An 18,739-nucleotide genomic window follows, 5' to 3' on the forward strand; every position below is an offset into this window, starting at 1 on the left:
TTTTACTTTGGAACTTTGTTCCAATTTCTGAATTTTTTTAGAAGACGTTTCTCCTGACGTGGTACAATGCATATCAGATTTAATTGATAGTAATATCTTGTAAAATATCATGACTCACTTTGTAATAAGTTTCTGTGGTACAAGAACTGTCATACAAAATGCATATTATATTATTGAAGTGCTTTACCAGAATTTATTGAAATGTGGCATGCTGTGAATGTACTGTGTCAGTATGGCTTTTGTTAAATACTTTAACATAGACCTATATATTATTTATTTGTGCAACTGGAGAATTTTCCTTTCTTTTGTTTTTTTCAGTACTGCGAAATGGTGCATGGGAGATTGTTCACTGGGAAAAGGTGTGTGTTTGTTTTCTGAGAATGTTTAGAGCATAATACAATTTTCATATTTACTGTTTCTCCAAATAATTGTTATTAATAAGAATGAACTGGTATAATGGAAAATGCATAATTTGTTGTATTTTATTTTTYGTGTTTATAAATACTTGTCTTTTAAAATGTACTTTTAATAAAGTCAGTTCTGGTGGCACGAGGGAGGCAAAACTGCCATTAAATGGTGGGTTTTAAATTCAGTGAAAAATCACCTGAATAACATGATTGACTTAAAATTATTCACGTATGGCAAGATCTTACAATAACTTAGAATTATTTGTAGTAGTAAGCAAGAAACTTCTTTCTGGGAAGTAGTTATTTTGCATATTTGCAGATTTGTTTGGCTTAAAACATGAGAATTTTAAAGACCATTAGATCAGCTGTCTAGGTATAAATCTTATACAGTCCATCTAGTCCCTTAGTTTTATTGATTTTTCATACCTGAAAGCTTGAATAAAATTTGTCCCACAATGATTTGGAGGCAAGATTCAACGGAATTAGGTTTATAAGTTTGGGAAAACCAAGATGAGGGCTATAGCACGATGCAACAGAACTGTGATCTTAGGGAGATGAGTTTCTTCTTTAACTCAGCTTTGTTCTACCAGTAAAATATTTATTCCAATAACTAGCAAAAGTAAAGAGGTATGTAGGGTAGGTTAAAGGATAGGTTTCTGAAGAACTGCAGTGACCTTTGAGTACTAATGCCTGTAGGTTTCTTTAAAAGTGTTTAAGTTTCTATCAGTCTTTCTAGCAAATCAGCAAGTTAAATATTTACTCTGCTTAAAACAAAGGGATAGTGTATTTTGTTTGAGACCATTAACCAATTCCCAGTTTTCTTTCAGGTAGATGTTGGAGATATAGTTATAATAAAAGGCAAAGAGTATATACCTGCTGACACTGTACTGCTCTCATCAAGGTAGAGATGCCCACTGATGCTTATAGTGTAGAGGCTGGTTTCTCTACCCTGCATTTATTTATTTATTTATTTATTTATTTATTTATTTTGTGATTGCTCCAAGGAAATAAGGTATAAACAAAAATGCTGCTTTTATCAAGTGTATTTTTTTGTTAATTTGGGCACTTATAATTTCAGGCAATGTTTTGTAAATTGTGTCAATTACAATTTTAAAGTTATACTGGCATTCTGTTTACTCCTAAGAAAAACTTAGTATGTTACTTTAGTGTTGAATATAATTAAAAAAGTCTGAATCACTACCTCAACATTGCATTTCAACTGCTATATTTAACCAGGTTGGTCGGCTTTTTGATAGGTGCACAATAAATTGCATCTTAAATCAAAATACGGTATATTGCAGGCAGTASAAATTAATTTTAACAGATATAGTCGCCAGTTTTGAGAGTTGAAGAAGGAAAAAAATATCAATGTGAGATATGAACCATCAAATTAGAAGTGTCTTTATGAACTGAACATTCAATTTATTCTGTATTATGTATGTTGAATAATTTCATATATGAAAGCAAGACAATTTATGTAATCTAATGCTGTGACTTTCTTACATGGAGAATTAGAGGTTGTTTATCATCATTTCCTTGGACAGTTTTATTTAAGAAATCCACACCTTATGTGGAAGATGCACATTTTTCAACATCTATTTGATCAGGTCAATGGACAGTGTAGTCTAAGATTTTTTTTAGTTAAGATTATTTTAAAAAGATCTATTGTATTTCACTTAGATTTTTTATTTTGAAATTATGTACATCTGTTTTGTGATAAAAGTGGAAACACTACTTAAATGCRTATAATTATGGACCTTCTATGGTCCCGTTGACATTAATGAATCCGCTAATACGTACAGTTAATAAGGTTAGGATCTGATGCGTGTCTATGACAGATTCTGGTGAACACCAGTACATAATTTATTCCATTTTCCATTATAACTCAAAATTTAGTGCAGTTATTTCTACAATATTTCTAACAAGTTGTTACCGAGAGCCGGATAATTCTGTAAATTCTCCCGTGGTCTTAGCATTTGTTCAATGCTAACATTTATCATAACTTAAGATGTTTTATCATTATATATCTTTTACTCTCAGTTCTTAGAAGCATTTATAATTGTATTGATGCTTCTCCACCAATGTCTTTGTAGACAATATATCAARGGGCAAGAACATTTGTTCTATCAGCCTGATAATAGTTTGTTTCATGTCAACTGTCATGATYTAACTCTCATGTCTTGTATTAATAAGTGTAGGCTGACCAGTTTGCCTCATCTCAGAACAGTTCCATTGTGCTCATCCTGAAAAAACTCCTGAAGTTAGAGAGTCTAGTCTTTGCCTGGATTTCTTCACTGTTACACCCTTTTTGGTTTGGGAGAACACTTGTATTGCAGTGTTCTCCAGTCACACTCAAAAATAGAAACTGCTTTTAAAGCCTTGTTTCTGCGCCTCCTCCCTTGCTTTCCCTCCCTCAATAATCATCCACTGTCTCTTGGTCTATTGAAGTAAGATTTAGCTGCTACTGGACTTGTCAGGACTGTTATCTTCTTTGCTTCACCTCACTTTTTTTATTTCCTCTTCATCAGAACATGTCCCAGTGATGATTGTCATTCACCTTGAATTCTCCCATCAGACTTCCTTCTAGGATCCAGCTTGCCAAGATGGCTGTTTGATTCCTGATTGCTTCTCTGGGCCCAATTCTGAAATTCTTACAGCTAAATTTTATTCCTCAGCAGTATTACTGGAGGCCTGTTGTAACCTTTCTTCCAGGAGAGAGCCTTCTGCTTCTGCATCACCTCTGTCTACTTACTAACACRTGCTCTCCTTCTCAAAGTCTCATCTTCACATGGCCACACATTCACCAAGAAGACTGTGTCATCAGTTTTGGTTTCTAGGTGTTTATTGCTGGCTAATTACATTTTAGACTTGAACAATAATGAGAATCTGTGGGCCTGATTTTATTTCTAACTGATATAATATGGTTCTTTTTGCCAGCAATAGAAGTTTCTGGGGAATCGGGGATCTTAATTCTTTTAGGAAACTAATCTCTTGCGGTGGAAGGACTCAACCCTCCAAGGCTTAATTCTGTTTTGTTCTTTCCAGTTTAGTGTAAATTGAAATTGAAGATCCAAAATCATTTTCAGCATGTCTATCTCTTAAGAGTTCTTGTCACCTAACTTTCCTGAAAAGTTCATGAAAATCTTTTTTTGTTGTGATCCCCCCCTCCTTTTTTTTTTAATTGTATGCAGTGGCTAGAAATCTTTTCAGTTGAGAATAAACATGGCAATGTTTTATTTTTAGTGTTCAATATGAATATTTTCTGCAACTTAAAATTGGTGCTTTAAAATAAAACAGTTCATGTGAGTAAAAATGAGAATATTTTAGCTCTTTTCTTTCTGACCTGATTAAAATAGATTTTGAAAAAATTGTCTTCAGACATTTTAATTAACAATGTATTGTTTGTATAATAATTTCAAACTCTGTCTTTTTGTCTTTGTCCATTTGTTTTATTTTTTCCCCGTCACTTATTTTTCTGTTCTAATCACTTTTAAACTGGGATGTGTAGGTGGCAGTAGGGGAAGTAGTGAAAGTGACCAATGGGGAGCATCTCCCAGCTGATATCATCAGTCTGTCTTCAAGGTTAGAATAAACTAGTTGCACAGGATATGTGTATGTGGGTCCTCATACACCAAATACAAAAAACATTGGTGCTTTGATAATCTTTGCTTTGCTGCTCATCTTCCTTAAACAAAACCCACACCTTTTATAAAATTAGAAAAGTTCAGTTGATAAATATATAGATCATTACAGTGTAAATCCATGATAGCACTCCAAGAAATGAAAACTTATTTCAGTCCTCCTTTCTTTTTACACTGTCATCCTTGAATTTTATGAGACAAGTTCTCATTAAACCCACAGTAAAGCACTAGAATAACCATATATTTAATTCCTTAAAGCAAATTAACGGGAATATACATATTCATGACAACCTATTATTTTAATAAAGAATGTAGTGTAATGTTGATAGGAGTGGTAGAGGACCCTCTGCACAGACTTGGATGTTGCACAGTCTCTGCTGCATGCAATGGCAAAAGCAGCGCTGTTGTTGTGTATTGTGACGGAATGCATGTTACTTAGACATGTCAGCTTTATGCTATCGTCTGCATCGTTACTGCACTTTGTTTTCCCTAACAAATCAATGGGCCTGCCTTGATCTAAATGCAATTTATTTCTTTTGGAGGTCACTGCTATCTGCTAAAGTAATTATAATTAAGCATGTCTCTCACTTGAAATGTCTTTGCTGCCTTAGTTTTTAGTCTTTCTTAAAAGTACTTCAGAAAAGTACTATTTGTTCTATTAGTTAACTAATAAAAAGCACTAGAATTGGAATAATGTTGTATATAGGTGATTCCATCCAAACAATCTAAACAGAAACTATTTACATTTTTAGAAGAGTTTGCCAAGGGAAAATACTAGCCTGAAAGGAATTTCTGATAATCTATCACATTTTAATGCTTATGCTTTACAAAAATATATTAGAATAACCTACACAGTTTTAGAATATTTGCAGGATAAAGTTAAGCCATTTATTACCAGCCACTATTGCATTAAGATAACCAAAAATCCTTTCAATTTGAATTTTTCATGCTAGAAAAGAAGGAAAATATTAGAAGTTTTAAAACACTGTAGAGAGTAAATACRACAGGTTTTGTCATGACTCTTCTGCGTCTTCATGTGATCAAAACTTGTTTCTACCATAAATATAAATATAAATATTAAGTGCTCAGTCCTCATGTCCAGAAAATGGCAGCTGGGTGGAATAGTTCAGAAATCCTAACCTGTGAGATTTATTCTTGTTTAACATCCACTTACAGACAAGTCATTTGGTCTTCCTGTCTCCATTTTTCTAACTAATATCTCTATAATGTGTTTAGTACAAGAAATGGAAGAGTATTTTCTAAAATACAAAATTGCTGTTACATGTTATACGTCAATAGAAAGTATTGAAAAAAATAAATGGAAAGGATAAGCCRTTTATCAGTAAATATCAAAAGAATAAGCTATTCATGCAGTAGTGTTCTGTATAAACTTAAAAATCTTAATTAATTTGTTAAAAAAAAAAACTTCTTAAAAATAGCATTAAAAACAGTTATTTTGAAACTTATGGTAACCGTAATATAATTGTTGGGCATTTTTTTGCAGTAAAAGCCTCTCCAAGAAAAATTTCATATCTAACTACTGCTGAGAGTAACTTTGTGCCTACATGTAAGCCAMATAGGAAAACTTAGAAAACTTCAACTATATACAAGATTTTTAGCAGTGCTTGATCTAAGAAGACAAGTTTTGGCAAACTGCTTTCTGGAAATGTAAAGTACTGTTAGTAATTTTATAGATTTGATTATGAAGTATTATASTTCTGAAGATTTGATAAGAAAAAACAAACTGAATGCATAAGTATGTATCAGAAGAGTAAAAAAAAAAGTTTGTGTATTTTGGCAGTATAACTTAAAATTAAGGAATTTTTTTTTTTTATAGTGAACCACAAGCAATGTGCTACATCGAAACGTCAAACTTAGATGGTGAAACAAACTTAAAAATTCGACAGGTAAGAATTTCATTTTTGATTATACTGCTGTTTTCAGTCTATCACTACTTATTTAAAATGCATGTATATAGCTTGCTAAGAGAAGTATGGAAACATTTTAGGAAATTAACAGCAATTATAGAAAGCTGTGACATTTTAATAGTTTGAATAAAAAGCTGTGGATTATTGGTATCTTACAAATGTTGTGTATTCAGTGTATATTCAAGCAAAAGGAGCAAATATGGGCTCCTAAGGCATTCCTTGCACTTTGTTTAGYGTTTTTCTTTGATAGAATAAGGGGGGAAAGGTTTGTAGTTTGGGTATTGCCTTTGATTTCAGAGGAGAGAAGCTGAGAGGACTGCCCTGCAGAAAGAATCTGATAATGCCAGGATTGCCCTTGAGGAACAGGCAGAGGAGGTGCAGATGACAGCTTTTAAGCGAGTGTGCTGTCTGTATGCAGGGACACACTGGAGTTAGGTGATTGAGTGTTGGGGATTATGACCCTGCTTCCATCAAGATATTTCAAGATACCAGGGAGACTTTTTCACTGTCTGTAGTGGCTAGCAATGTGACAGTACCATGCAGTAGTTGCATTCAACTCCAGTGAAGATGGAATTTCTTGCTTTAGATGTTAATTTGCTGGTCTTGCATTATCACAGTTACAATACAATGTATATATTTATATATTGGAAAGTGGTTTATAATGTCATGCCAAAACGTTTTGTTTACAGGGTTTGCCACTAACGTCAGATATAAAGGACATTGAAAGCTTGATGAGACTTTCAGGCAGAATTGAATGTGAGAGCCCAAATCGACATCTCTACGACTTTGTTGGAAACATCAGACTGGATGGGCATGGGTATGTAAATCTGAGGGAAAAGATCTCAATAGAATCCAATATATGTTGTTAAACTGCTCAAATTAAAATATGAATACTGAAATCTTCACTCTTTTAAGAGCAGAAAGGTAAAATCTAACATCTTTTGTCTACAACTTGATTTTATCTACTAGATGACCTTCAAAAACCAATAGCTATTATAAATACAAGGGAGTAGTTATCAAATTCTGGTAGTGTTTTTGTATTTTATTGCTAGTAACTCACTTTTTCTGCATCTCATTCTTTGTTAAGCCTCTATTATAGAGGCTGACTATAAAAAGTTTCTGAGGTGTTTATAAGTCTGGAGTGGAAGCAAGTTCACTACTATATACTTCATTCTTTTAATTTGATATAAGAATATTGTGTTAAATTATACTCAAGCTACATCTAAAAGACATTTAATACCTTAATTTCCTGGAAATATATTTCTGTAAAAATAGATAACCAGTGCAATTGTAACATACATACTTTTAAAWTTGCTTCAAGAATTCTTAAAATACTTAATGTTTACCTGACACTGATATTTGGAGTGTTCTGTATGGTCAAACCTAATGTGGTGTATTAGAACTATAAAATTCATTACTACATCCAGAATTACTGAATTCTTCATTTCCAAAGACTGACTTTTTACAAGATTTTTTGAATTTGGTAGGTGTTTATTTCTCCATATAGAATATTACTCATGTTTGTGTTTCTAGACTGATATATATCTATATATATATTACTAATTATAACATACTTTTTTTTTATATTCCATTTTTTTATTTACTGATTTCTTACAGATGCATTCCGGGAGTTTTCAGTCGCAAGAGTGTGGATCTATTATAATTCCACTGTACTTGTCGTTCAGAAGAGAAAAACACTTACCTGTAATTCTTCTCTGAAGGTAATAGTTATAATAGATCCACACATCCATCCTTCTTCCCTGTCTAGGGGGAAAAACATATATATWTTTTTTAATTATTTAATTTTAAAATTTGGTTAAGAAAGAAACATTGAGTGTGCTACTGGCTATTATACCTCACGAATGTGTAGGAGCACGCCACCTTCTGGTCAAGCAATTTACCRTTTGAGAAATTTAGTTATGAAATATTTAGACTATAGTTCTTGTGCAGTAGAATAGTTTCAAAAGTGTGGCTCTARTATAATATTTACCTTCAGTGAAAAAGAATTGCAGGTAAGTAACTTTTTTTGGATCCTGACCTTATTTCCATCCTGAAAAATCAGAGATGAGTTCTCTTTTTGCACATATCAGAGGCAGTACAGATTCGTCTAACTAATATTTATTCAAATATTTAAGACCTTCCTTCTAGCAGTTATGATTCCCACTTTATCCACTGTCATCTTAACATTTTTGCAAGAGCAACAAGAGAACAATGAAAATGTTTCTTCCTATTCTTTTTTTCTTTNCTTTTTTTCTTTTTTTTTTTTTGTTTGCTTTAAATAACTGATTGGAATGTCAGACCACTGTGATTCATAAATGTTGTATCCTGATAGGCTTTTGCTGTCTCCTCCTTTTTCMCTTTATGGGAGAGCAAATGAAAGAAACAAAGGTTCTCGTCAATCTTTTGGGTACAAAGAGAAATTTGAGTTACAGTATGTGTCTAAAGTCAGCTATCTAAATTTAAAGACTATAAGATAACTCCAACATCTCTTATGAATTTTTATTCTTCACTTACCTAGTACAGTTTTAGAAGAACAATACAGGTAAATCCAAAACTGATTTTGAGGTTTAAAGATGATACAGAAATTACAGTTATAAATTTTATGTAATTAATCGAGTTCATAAGGGCTATTAATTTTACTGGGAAAATGGATTCAGTTGAGAGTCCAAAGAAAATTATTTAATTTGAGAATTGTTACAGAGAATCAATTTTATAAAAATACCTGAATTTCATCATAGAAGTTTTTCTAAACTTTTGTATCCATAAATCAAAGGAAAATTAACCCATATCTTTAGTGACTGTATTCAAAATTAAATGGTAAGTAATATTTTACAAACTTAAATTTTTGGGTTCCCCATGTGACTTGCTTTAAACTATCAGCTTATATATAAGCCAACACAAAAAACTTTAAAAGTTAGGTTCCAAGTAAATTTATCATAAACATCCAAATTGCTAGCGATGCTTAAGAAATTAGTTAATAAGCTTTAGCAACTGCTGGTTGCATTTATTCTTTGAAATAGATTATTTTGATGATAAAATATAAAATTACTTCCTTCTAGTACTGTTCCATTGGGATCCGATCAGATTCTTCTACGGGGAGCTCAGTTGAGAAATACTCAGTGGGTTCACGGAATAGTTGTCTATACAGGACATGATACAAAACTCATGCAGGTTTGTGGCTTGGAATTTTTCTGAATTCTGTTTTGTTATAGAAGTTAAATTGTTGAGAACAGATCATCTTTCTTAAGAAGTAAAATCAATAAAAATAAAACAATTTCTGATAATAACTATTAGACTATAATCAGTCACTTAGCCACAGAGTAGTTTTTCCACTAATAAGCATATATGGTGCTATTTTGTAATTTGTGTTTTGAAAACTATTTTTGCTAGCAAGTTGGATCATTATAGTTTGCCTGTTCATCTTTTTTTATTTTTGACTGCTCCTAAAACTGTCCTGTTGTGGAGCTTTCTTTCAAGATGAAGGTAAGCATTCTTGTCAGAAAACAAAGTGAAATTTTACTCATTTGCAAAATAATGAGGGAAAAAAAGATTCTCAGACTATGAAGATATTTTTGCTAGTGTTGTTTGAAATATCCAAATTAAAGAGCATTTTTCAAGAAAAATCAATGTTTTCAGTTTGGTCATGCATGTCTCTTACTCCTTTTCTGATTTGTAAAACCTAGATTGACTGTTTTTAGTATTAATGAGCAATTGTTTTCTATAGCTCTGTTTGGATGTACATACATAAACTTTAAATGTTTACTGGTAGCTGTTGCTTTTATGAGTGTTCTGTGTGATTGTTTAAAGTGCTTGTGATACAAATCTAAAACCTAAATTCATAAGTTTATCTCTCTCTTTTATTTTTTTTTTAAGTGAAATAGTTAAATGATTTATGATGAGCTATTTGTGAAAAAAAAATCAGAAAAGGATGCAGTAATGCACAATTTGAGGGAGGCGGGAAGAGAGAGAGAATGGTATGCATGCCTCTTAATGTTTAATAGCCACTCTTGTTTTCGTCTCTTGCAGAATTCCACAAGCCCACCTCTTAAAATGTCTAATGTGGAACGAATTACAAATATTCAGATTTTGATTTTGTTCTGCATCCTTATTGCYATGTCTTTGATCTGCTCTATTGGTTCAGCTATCTGGAATCGAAGGCATACTGGAAGAGACTGGTATCTTGATCTAAACTGTAAGCTGTAAAATAATTTATTAATATTTTAATGTTCAGTTGCCCTTAAATCCTTACTGTCTGGAAAGGAGGATGTTTAACTTTCAACTTTACATAGTGCTGGTTTTTCATCAATCTTCATTGTATGTTGACTGAAGTGATTAGGTTAGGTATGTTTACGTTTTCTGTTCTTTTAGAAGATTGATTAATCAATCTAATCTCATGTCATAATTTTAGGTAGTATGAATTTAACTTTTTCATAATTTTCATTGGGGGAAAATAGGAAAGTGTAAGGGTGGATAGAGAAAAGTTCCATTCCACAGCTGCCATTTTAAAAAGGTCAAACTTTAAGTCATATTTAAAACTTTGATTCCTACATATAGATGTTCTAAACAGATTATTATCTTAAAATGAAGAAATTAGTCAAAGAAGGTGAAGGCTGGGAAGTTTGCTTTTCAGAAATTGATGCAGCATTTTTAAAAATCAGCAGTATGTGGTGGTATTCTGGATGCACACTATGTATGTGTGTGTGTGTGTGTGTGTGTGTGTATTTAGTACGGTCTTAAATGTTTTATGATATGTTTTGTTTTTTGGCAGATGGCGGAGCAAGCAATTTTGGGTTGAATTTCTTGACTTTCATCATTCTCTTCAATAATCTTATTCCAATCAGTTTGCTGGTTACACTTGAAGTCGTTAAATTTATCCAGGCATATTTCATAAATTGGGTAAATATTATTCTTACTGTAATTTACATAGACTTCTAAAATCAAGCTGCTTACAAGTAAGTGAAATGATTAGCCAATCATCTCTATGAATGATTTCTGTGATTTCATTTATCTGAATGAACATTTCTCAGACTTTTTCCATAAATACCTCCAAGTATGTAGTTTGTTATTGGAATCTGAGAAGACAATACGGTTTTCTTGAGTGTTTCTTTAGCAGCACAGGATTCAATTTGTGAGCAGAACTGCTTTTTCCAGTGCTTTGTCCTTGTCCAGTGCTTTGTCCTTCTCATTCTTAATATTCAGTTATCAGAGCTTAAACCAGAATGGTCATAAAAGAGTGTTTTGCAATCCAGTAGWTTTTCCAGTTTTAGATCTTATTTTTCTTTCTGATCTTAGGCCATGCTTTCTGTACMTTTCATTGATTTCCATCTTCTCCCCTGCTATCCTTTAATGCTTTTGTACGAAGCCAATCTCTACTGATACAATCTTCTACAAAATAGATGAAGATCATTGTGTTGTCCTTCACTTTTTCCTAGTGAATTGATAGAGGCAAAGAAGGATTGACTTTTTTTATGTCATCTAATTACTTTTAGTATCATGCCTTCAATTTGTCATATTTTTCCCAAAAAAACTTAATTATATCATTCTGAGCTCTTTGATCTGACTCCTTGATCAAATACGTGAAATGGATTTGTGTGTGAGAGATGTGATGTCATACAAATATAAATAAATGAATTATGTACAGTAACATAATTCAGGTAACATTTCTTCTGATTTTAAAACTTAAGCATTTTTGAAAGCAATCTACTATTATTGATTTCTTTTTGTTCTTTTTATTGCAGCACAAATATTGTTGACAAATAAGATAATGCAACACAATTCTTCCTTTAGATTCTATAGTCCAAAATAAATAATTGACAAAGATTTTGGTGAGAGAAAGAGAAAGAATATAACCTAAGTTGAATGAGTAGATTTATAACTAGTACTTATGCAAGAAATCCTAACAAAGACTATTTTAACTTTTGTTCATCCAGTTTCACATAACAAAGAGATAGTTGTCTTTAAAAGTCAACTTATCTTAATTGGGATACTGGATATTTACTGTCTTAAACATGATTGCTGTGTGTATGCTTATGATCCTGATGTAGAGAATTTGGCCATCTACAATCTCTAGCACTGCATTGCTAAACCATACTGTATTTTAAATTTTTCCTGTATTTAAAAACTAGACTTTGAGTTTTTTGGAACAAGCAAAAGAAATACTTAGAATGTAACCTATGTTTGTTATTCTGTATTCTTAAATTTGTTTTTATCTGTGTATTTTACCACTTAGGAAAGGCTGGATGTGAATACAGTATAAAAAGATAAGATTGACTTCTCACTAAATATTACAATATAGTGTTTCTATTTATTGGTCTCTATTTTAGATAAATTTGTAAAATAGTCTTTCAATAGTATAAATCACTGGGAGTAATCCAAGTAAAATCTTAAAGCATCATACAGGTTTTTTTGTTTTAAAGAGGAAATTAATTTCTGTTTGGGATTCTTGGCAGYGGTCTGACTGTCTGTGGCTTCCCCCGTTGAAATAAACTTGTATTCATATTCAATTTGTTATTGTTTATTTAGCCTCTCTATTTATAAACAAACATTTTTGTAAGCTATGGAAGACAAACTTTTAAATATATATTTTTTTCTGTAGGATATAGATATGCGCTACGAACCTACAGACACTGCTGCTATGGCTCGTACTTCCAATCTCAATGAAGAACTTGGACAGGTACAAAGAAATTACTGGCTCTTTATTTTATTTGCTCATTTCTTTTTTCTTAATTTTGTGAGAGGTTTTTCTTTAAAACACTTTGCAATACTTATAAGGTAAATATTTGAAGCAAGTATTAAAGGAGAAAAGCTATTCATTGTATTGATGTGTGTGGTAATCCAAGATTCTAAATGGTTTTCTAGTGTAATCCAAGGTAATATAAGTGGGTTTTTGGCTCCATCTTTAAGTATATTTATATATTACATACCAAACAATGTTGAAGACTATTATTAAAGTTGCGAAGTCTATTACTCGGAGGAATTCTGAAGAGTTAAAGCTGTCTGTGGCATGTAAATTTAGTCTCTCTATATATACTATGATTGTGTGTATTGTTGTGTCCATATGGTTTTTTTCACACAGTCTGTTTTGCTCAGTAGAGACAAAGTATATGCTCTAGGGCTGAATCATGGTTGTATAAAATGAAGATGATTTTTTTTTTTTGACCTTTTAAATGTTTTCTCTATTTTTTTGCCACAAAAGATATCACAGATTATGTATTCTAACTCCAATTTTAAAAATAATTTATGCAGTAGTTTCTGGTGGGGAAATGGCTATGATGTTAGGGAAATAGTTCTAGAGTTGGCAAAAATGAAGGTATTTACTTTATTCCTGCAACTTTGTATTTGTTGCTTTTTTTTAATGCTTTGAATTTTAGAAGATATTTCTGTCATGAAAAGAGAGGTTTAGAAATGTTTATAGATACTCTTTTTCCATCTTGCTCTCAGTCAAAAATGAAGTATATTACTGGCAAAGCCATTGGTCTTCATTAGATTTTGCATATYAACAATATGTAGAGTGAGCAATAGTTAAGTGTACTAGCATGCATTGAAGCAAGCCTAATTTTCATGGAGTCATAGCTGATTGCTTTTTTGCAAATAGGTGTCAGGACTCCACATCTGCAACACGTATATTGAATGTATTTATATCCTGTGAACTGTGTGAAGTGTGCAAAACTCATTTTTTTWWAAAAAAGAAATATACTTAGTGTGCTAATAGGCATGAATTGTAATAAATGTGTAAATAATTATTTAAAGTTAATTTATACTTTAACCGTTTGTTTAGGTCAAATACATATTTTCTGACAAAACGGGTACCCTGACATGCAATGTCATGCAATTTAAGAAGTGTACTATAGCAGGAGTTGCATATGGGTAGGTATTTTCATATATACTTATTTCCATATCTGTATGCCTTTCTCTTCCTCTGCTTGTGTGCATGTACACACAAATATATGTAAAGCTACATTTAAAACAAACSTATACTTGGCAGTAGATACAATTTAGAGTCAATTTGTTTGTGACTATGAAATGTTACTTGTAACATTTATCACTTCAGTTACAGAACCCCTTTCTGGAATGAGAAACAAAAATATAGATACCAAAGATTTATTGTCATAAAGCAACTTCAGTATGCCTGCTTCTTCTATAGCTCAGTCTGTTTAATGCTATTATTAAAAAAATGACTTCCCACATACTTGCAGAAAACTTCTGTAGTTGTCCATGCTTCATGTAGCCCCATGCTCTTACCTGAATGCTCTGCCAGATGAGCAAGAATTTGGATTACACTACTATAACATGTAATGGTTTTTATGAGTAGCTTTAAAATGGCCTAACTCCAAATGTAGGTTTTTAACTATTAAAAAATCTCTCCAAATAGTAGCAGACAAAGCATTTTATTACGTACTGTCTACAGTTGCAGTCACATTCTTTGACCACGTTTGTGAAAGCCTCAAAGTTCTCTCTAAGGCTGTTGACCTGCAAGAAACTCGTAAGAGCAATAAATAGAGCAAAAGTGCCTACATTATAAATGCCAGAAGTAAGTGAAATGCTGGGCCTAGTCAAGTTTTTGAATGTTCAGTAGAAGATAACTAGATACCCCTAGATCTTCAAACGTTGGGCAGAGACCAGGCAGACATTATGAAATTTTAAGTACTGAACTTCTAAAGTGTTGTTTGGGCTTTTGTGGTTTTGGGGGGGGGGCTTTTGTGGGATAATTTGGATCCCTTTGAAGATCCTAAAATAATTTTGAGCAGTCTGATACATGTTTTTTGTTTCCTGAAAACTTAAATCTTCAATATATTAATCATAATGTTTTTTTAATTAATAATTTCATTTTTTAAATAGTTTCAACTCTGGTATTTCAAAAAACCCACAAAACCCACACTTTATTTTGGGCTTACCTTCAAGCATAGGAGCTATTCTTTTTACTTCAGTGAAACTGCTCTGAGACATCTATTCTCAAATTCTTTGTACAGCAGTTTTGTAAGCCAACAAGAATACACGAATGGTAGTAGCAAGTAAAATCAACATTTGATATTCAGTTCATTGTATCTGTTTATCTGAAGCTGATTTAGCACAAATTTTAAGACTTCTCCTTTGAAAAACCAGGCTGTTAATGTATTTTAAGAAAAGCAATCTCATTTTTCTTGCTGTGCTTCCCAGCTCGTATTCACCTCTTATTGAGAAGATGTTGGCATTTTCAGTGAGCATAACTCTGTTTAGAAAACAGTTTCCTTATACAGCAAATAATCATTATAGCAGCTCTCATGGCTTCTCTGACAACAAATTGACTCTGTCTGTATTGGTGCAGATGAAAGGAGGTTGGGAACACAGAAAAGAGTGGAAGTAGCTGTTCCATCTTCCATGCCTCTTCTTTTTCAGTGCAGTATAATTTGCGATATATTTGAACCTGTGTCGTCATAGGGCCAGATCTTTCACATGCTACAGTTAGCTGCATTAACATTTTTTGAATTCAGCCGGATAAGCTGATTAACATGGCAAGAAAGGCTACTATTTGTTTAATATGAAACTGTAGCACTGTCCCAGGATTCCACGCAGTCGGAGGAAGGAATTGCTTTGTCTTTTTGAGTGTACGCTTTAAATTAGTAAGATGGCATCTRAAATACTGTTTCCAAAACACTATGTTTGTGGTAGTCTTCATTCTGTTTAGTATGCACTGGATATACTTTCTGCCTATTTTCTGACTGAGTCTTTCTTAGATGTGTTAAGGTGGCAGGTTCGATGTGATGTTAGAAGTGATAGCTGCTGAGGCCGAAGGGATTTTGATGTGTACAGAAACAAAGTCACAACACAATTAGATGTTTCAAGTGAAACAATGTAACATTTCAGCCCAATAAAGTTTTCAGACTTTCAAAGTGGAGTCTCTTTTTCAGTGGGCTCTCCTTTTAGCTGTCTTCAACCTAATTACTAGCTGTCTACCTCATTCCCTTTTTACTATGAAGATATTTTTTTTGACATCTGCTCCTAGCTGTTCTGCCTCAGTTTCTGAGTACCTACTATATTTTCTTGCATTAAAAATTAGTATATTCCAATTTTAGACCAACTTTCACCAATTTCCAGAACAAAGTCACAGTCATAACAGCCTGTTCAACTGTTATGTATTAGGCTTTGACATGGACTTCTGTAAAAGACAGTTTGGTTAATGTATACTGAAATATAAAGCAAGATTTGTAAAGAGGAAAAATGCTAGTATATCAGCTGGCATACATTAGTAAATAGGTAGGCTTTAAATCAAACAAAAATTATCCTTTATGGTTTATAAAGCCATATGAAGTATCATACTTTTTGCAATGCTTTATTGTTACCTAGGTACTGGGAAAATAATCATTAAAATGCTTTTAAATCTTTCACTTCTTAGTAACGTAATTTCATTAACTTCTCTTTTACACGTGATCAAATTTTGTAGCATCTGTGATTCTTCTTCCTCTACCTGTTTCTATTCCTCTCTTACTTTTTGTGCAGCCATTGCCCTGAGCCTGAGGATTATAGTGTTCCTTCAGATGATTGGTAAGCTCTAAAAATCATGGAGTATGTGATGTTTGTTTAAGATTCTTGCTTAAAATCAGTGAGATAAATAGATTTTTAGAAATAGAGCTAAATAGGAGATATTTTTCTCAGAAGGTGTTTTAGCTTCAAATTGTTGCAGGCTGACTGAGGCTTATAGAGTTCTGTCAGCACAAATTGTAAGTGATCAGGTTGGGTACTCTGGAACAGAATCATTAACTAATACAGCCACTGAGGCATAGCACAATTGTCCTGCTGACAGTACAATTCAGAAAAGCTTTTAGAGAGACAGTTCTGGTTATTTATAAAGGTATCAAGGTGGCTTTGATGACACTTTTGAAAATATTTCTATTGTTACCTAGTAATGAGTTAGTAATAATATCTGTTAGAAGAATAGTCTGAAGTTCAAAGTGAAAAAATATGTAATAACTATTGTTAATATTTTACTTTCTACACAGGGTCTTAGAATATTAGCGCTACTTGGTTTTTTGTTTGTTTATTTGTTTATTTGAGTCTTGGTGGGTTTTAAGTTTCTTAACTGAAATTGAGATTAAAGCACCCAAATGCACCTGGAGCCAACATTAGTCTTTTAAACAAGAAGCTCAGGAAAGGCGGTGTCCTGACTTCCTTTCTATTCCCATCTGTATGATGCCTTGTACTGTCTTCATTGTTCTTTCCTAAACCAATCATTGGCTATTCTGTTCAAAATTAGCTCAAATAAAAAGGGGACAAAAATGCAGTCTTTAAATTATCATTATGTATTATTCAAGATATTGCACCAAAAACTATGCTGTATGTTGTCTCTGTATGTTTAAAAAGTTTGTGAGGAAAAAACWTGTTTTGCTAAATTAGAATTAACAATCCTTCTAGATTTTTTTTAAAAAAGGGAACAAAAATCTCCCCCCACACTCACCCCCAAAAAAATCTCACACCCACACGTGCCCTAAAATTCTACCTGACCTGGATATCTGTATTTGTTGTAGTGGCCCATTTCTTACAAACATGGATGAGCATGCTTAGCCATGCACAAATTAGTGATTTTGTTAAAATAATGTTATTGCTTATATATAAAATTAGCATGTTTACTCATAAAATACTTATTGTGTCCTCTTATACCTTACACTTATATGTAAGTAAACTTGTATGTATTACTTTTATATGTATACAGTTATACCTCGGACTAGTTTGCAGTTTATTTTTAGCACTGAGAATTCAGAAATTATTTGTCTTTGCTGCTACAGATGAGATCTATATCCTGAAGTTTTTCTATCAGAAAGCTTTAARTAAATAAAGTTTAAACCTTAAGATCTAAAGAAACTTTTTTTTTTTGAAATTGTTACCTTTCAGCACTTTAAGAGCCAGTTGCTTTAATATTTATTTTTAAAAAATTCTCATTGATTGAGAATGCTTTGGATTTCTTGCTTTTGTTATAGGCTTGTGCAAAAAGTGGTCCTTGAGAATTTATGTGGAGGAGGTACTGTCATTTCATGTTCCTTCACGTTAATACAGGACTGCAACAGCCCTCTCTTGTTTCCATAGAGARTCTTTAGACATACCTTTGATGTGACTGTGGCTTAGTCTCCAACTTAAGTCACTGAGTATGTTCAGGCTCTTCTAGGATTGTGTGACCAAGGCAAAATCCAATGTAAATGGAAAAAGAATAATTTTTCTCCAAACTAGGCTCACTTTTCAGCCCTATTTTGTTTCACTGAGATTCAAACTCAGATGGACTGTCCTCATGCTCAACAGTCAGCTGTATTAGCAAGTCTGTAACAAGATATAAACAGATCTAGAAGTATTTAGTTTTCTGAGTCCTTAACTTCAGCCAGAATCCTTGGGCAATGTGCAAGATGTTTGTGTGGAACTTTCTTTCTCCGGAACCCTCGCCACCTTGTCTGTCTTTGATCCCTTCCTGCATTGTTGCTCCATCTTTATACATCAGTTCACTAAATTTCTTTTTGGTCGTGGGCAATAGGAAACAAGCCATCTCATTTCAGACCTCCCTGATGCACAAACTCAGTTTACTTTAACTCTTTTAGCTACCTCACTAGCTTTTCTGTAAATGTGTGCAATCCGATTCTGAAGCTTCTCAKTTCTCACAGAAATATTATTTCCTAAGGCATATCTTGTTCTATGTGCCTCTAATAATCTCCTCCTGGGGAGACTGGAAGCCACAATCTTCTTTGTTAGTAGATTTTTACTTCCTCCTGCATTATCTGAAGTCAGTAGAAAAACTTCCCTGCAT

General features: G+C 32.7%; 1 protein-coding gene across 2 annotated transcripts in view; it reads left to right on the forward strand.

Moving 5' to 3' along the window:
• ATP8A1 (ATPase phospholipid transporting 8A1) overlaps positions 1-18,739 on the forward strand; it is a 118,134-nt gene that overhangs the window by 20,744 nt on the left and 78,651 nt on the right. The window contains exons 6-14 of one of the 2 annotated variants that reach the window (XM_085322902.1): positions 319-359; positions 1,235-1,308; positions 5,886-5,955; positions 6,666-6,793; positions 9,036-9,147; positions 10,003-10,168; positions 10,745-10,872; positions 12,572-12,649; positions 13,754-13,842. In XM_085322902.1, coding sequence (XP_085179028.1) covers positions 319-359; positions 1,235-1,308; positions 5,886-5,955; positions 6,666-6,793; positions 9,036-9,147; positions 10,003-10,168; positions 10,745-10,872; positions 12,572-12,649; positions 13,754-13,842 — 886 coding nt within the window. Of the gene's footprint in view, positions 1-318; positions 360-1,234; positions 1,309-3,915; positions 3,990-5,885; positions 5,956-6,665; positions 6,794-9,035; positions 9,148-10,002; positions 10,169-10,744; positions 10,873-12,571; positions 12,650-13,753; positions 13,843-18,739 lie in introns of both variants that reach the window. The other variant, XM_085322904.1, reaches the window with a different exon arrangement.

The sequence above is a fragment of the Rhea americana genome, unplaced genomic scaffold, assembly GCF_003343005.1.
Source record: "Rhea americana isolate MKP2758 unplaced genomic scaffold, rheAme1 scaffold_8, whole genome shotgun sequence".
Taxonomy (NCBI): domain Eukaryota; kingdom Metazoa; phylum Chordata; class Aves; order Rheiformes; family Rheidae; genus Rhea; species Rhea americana.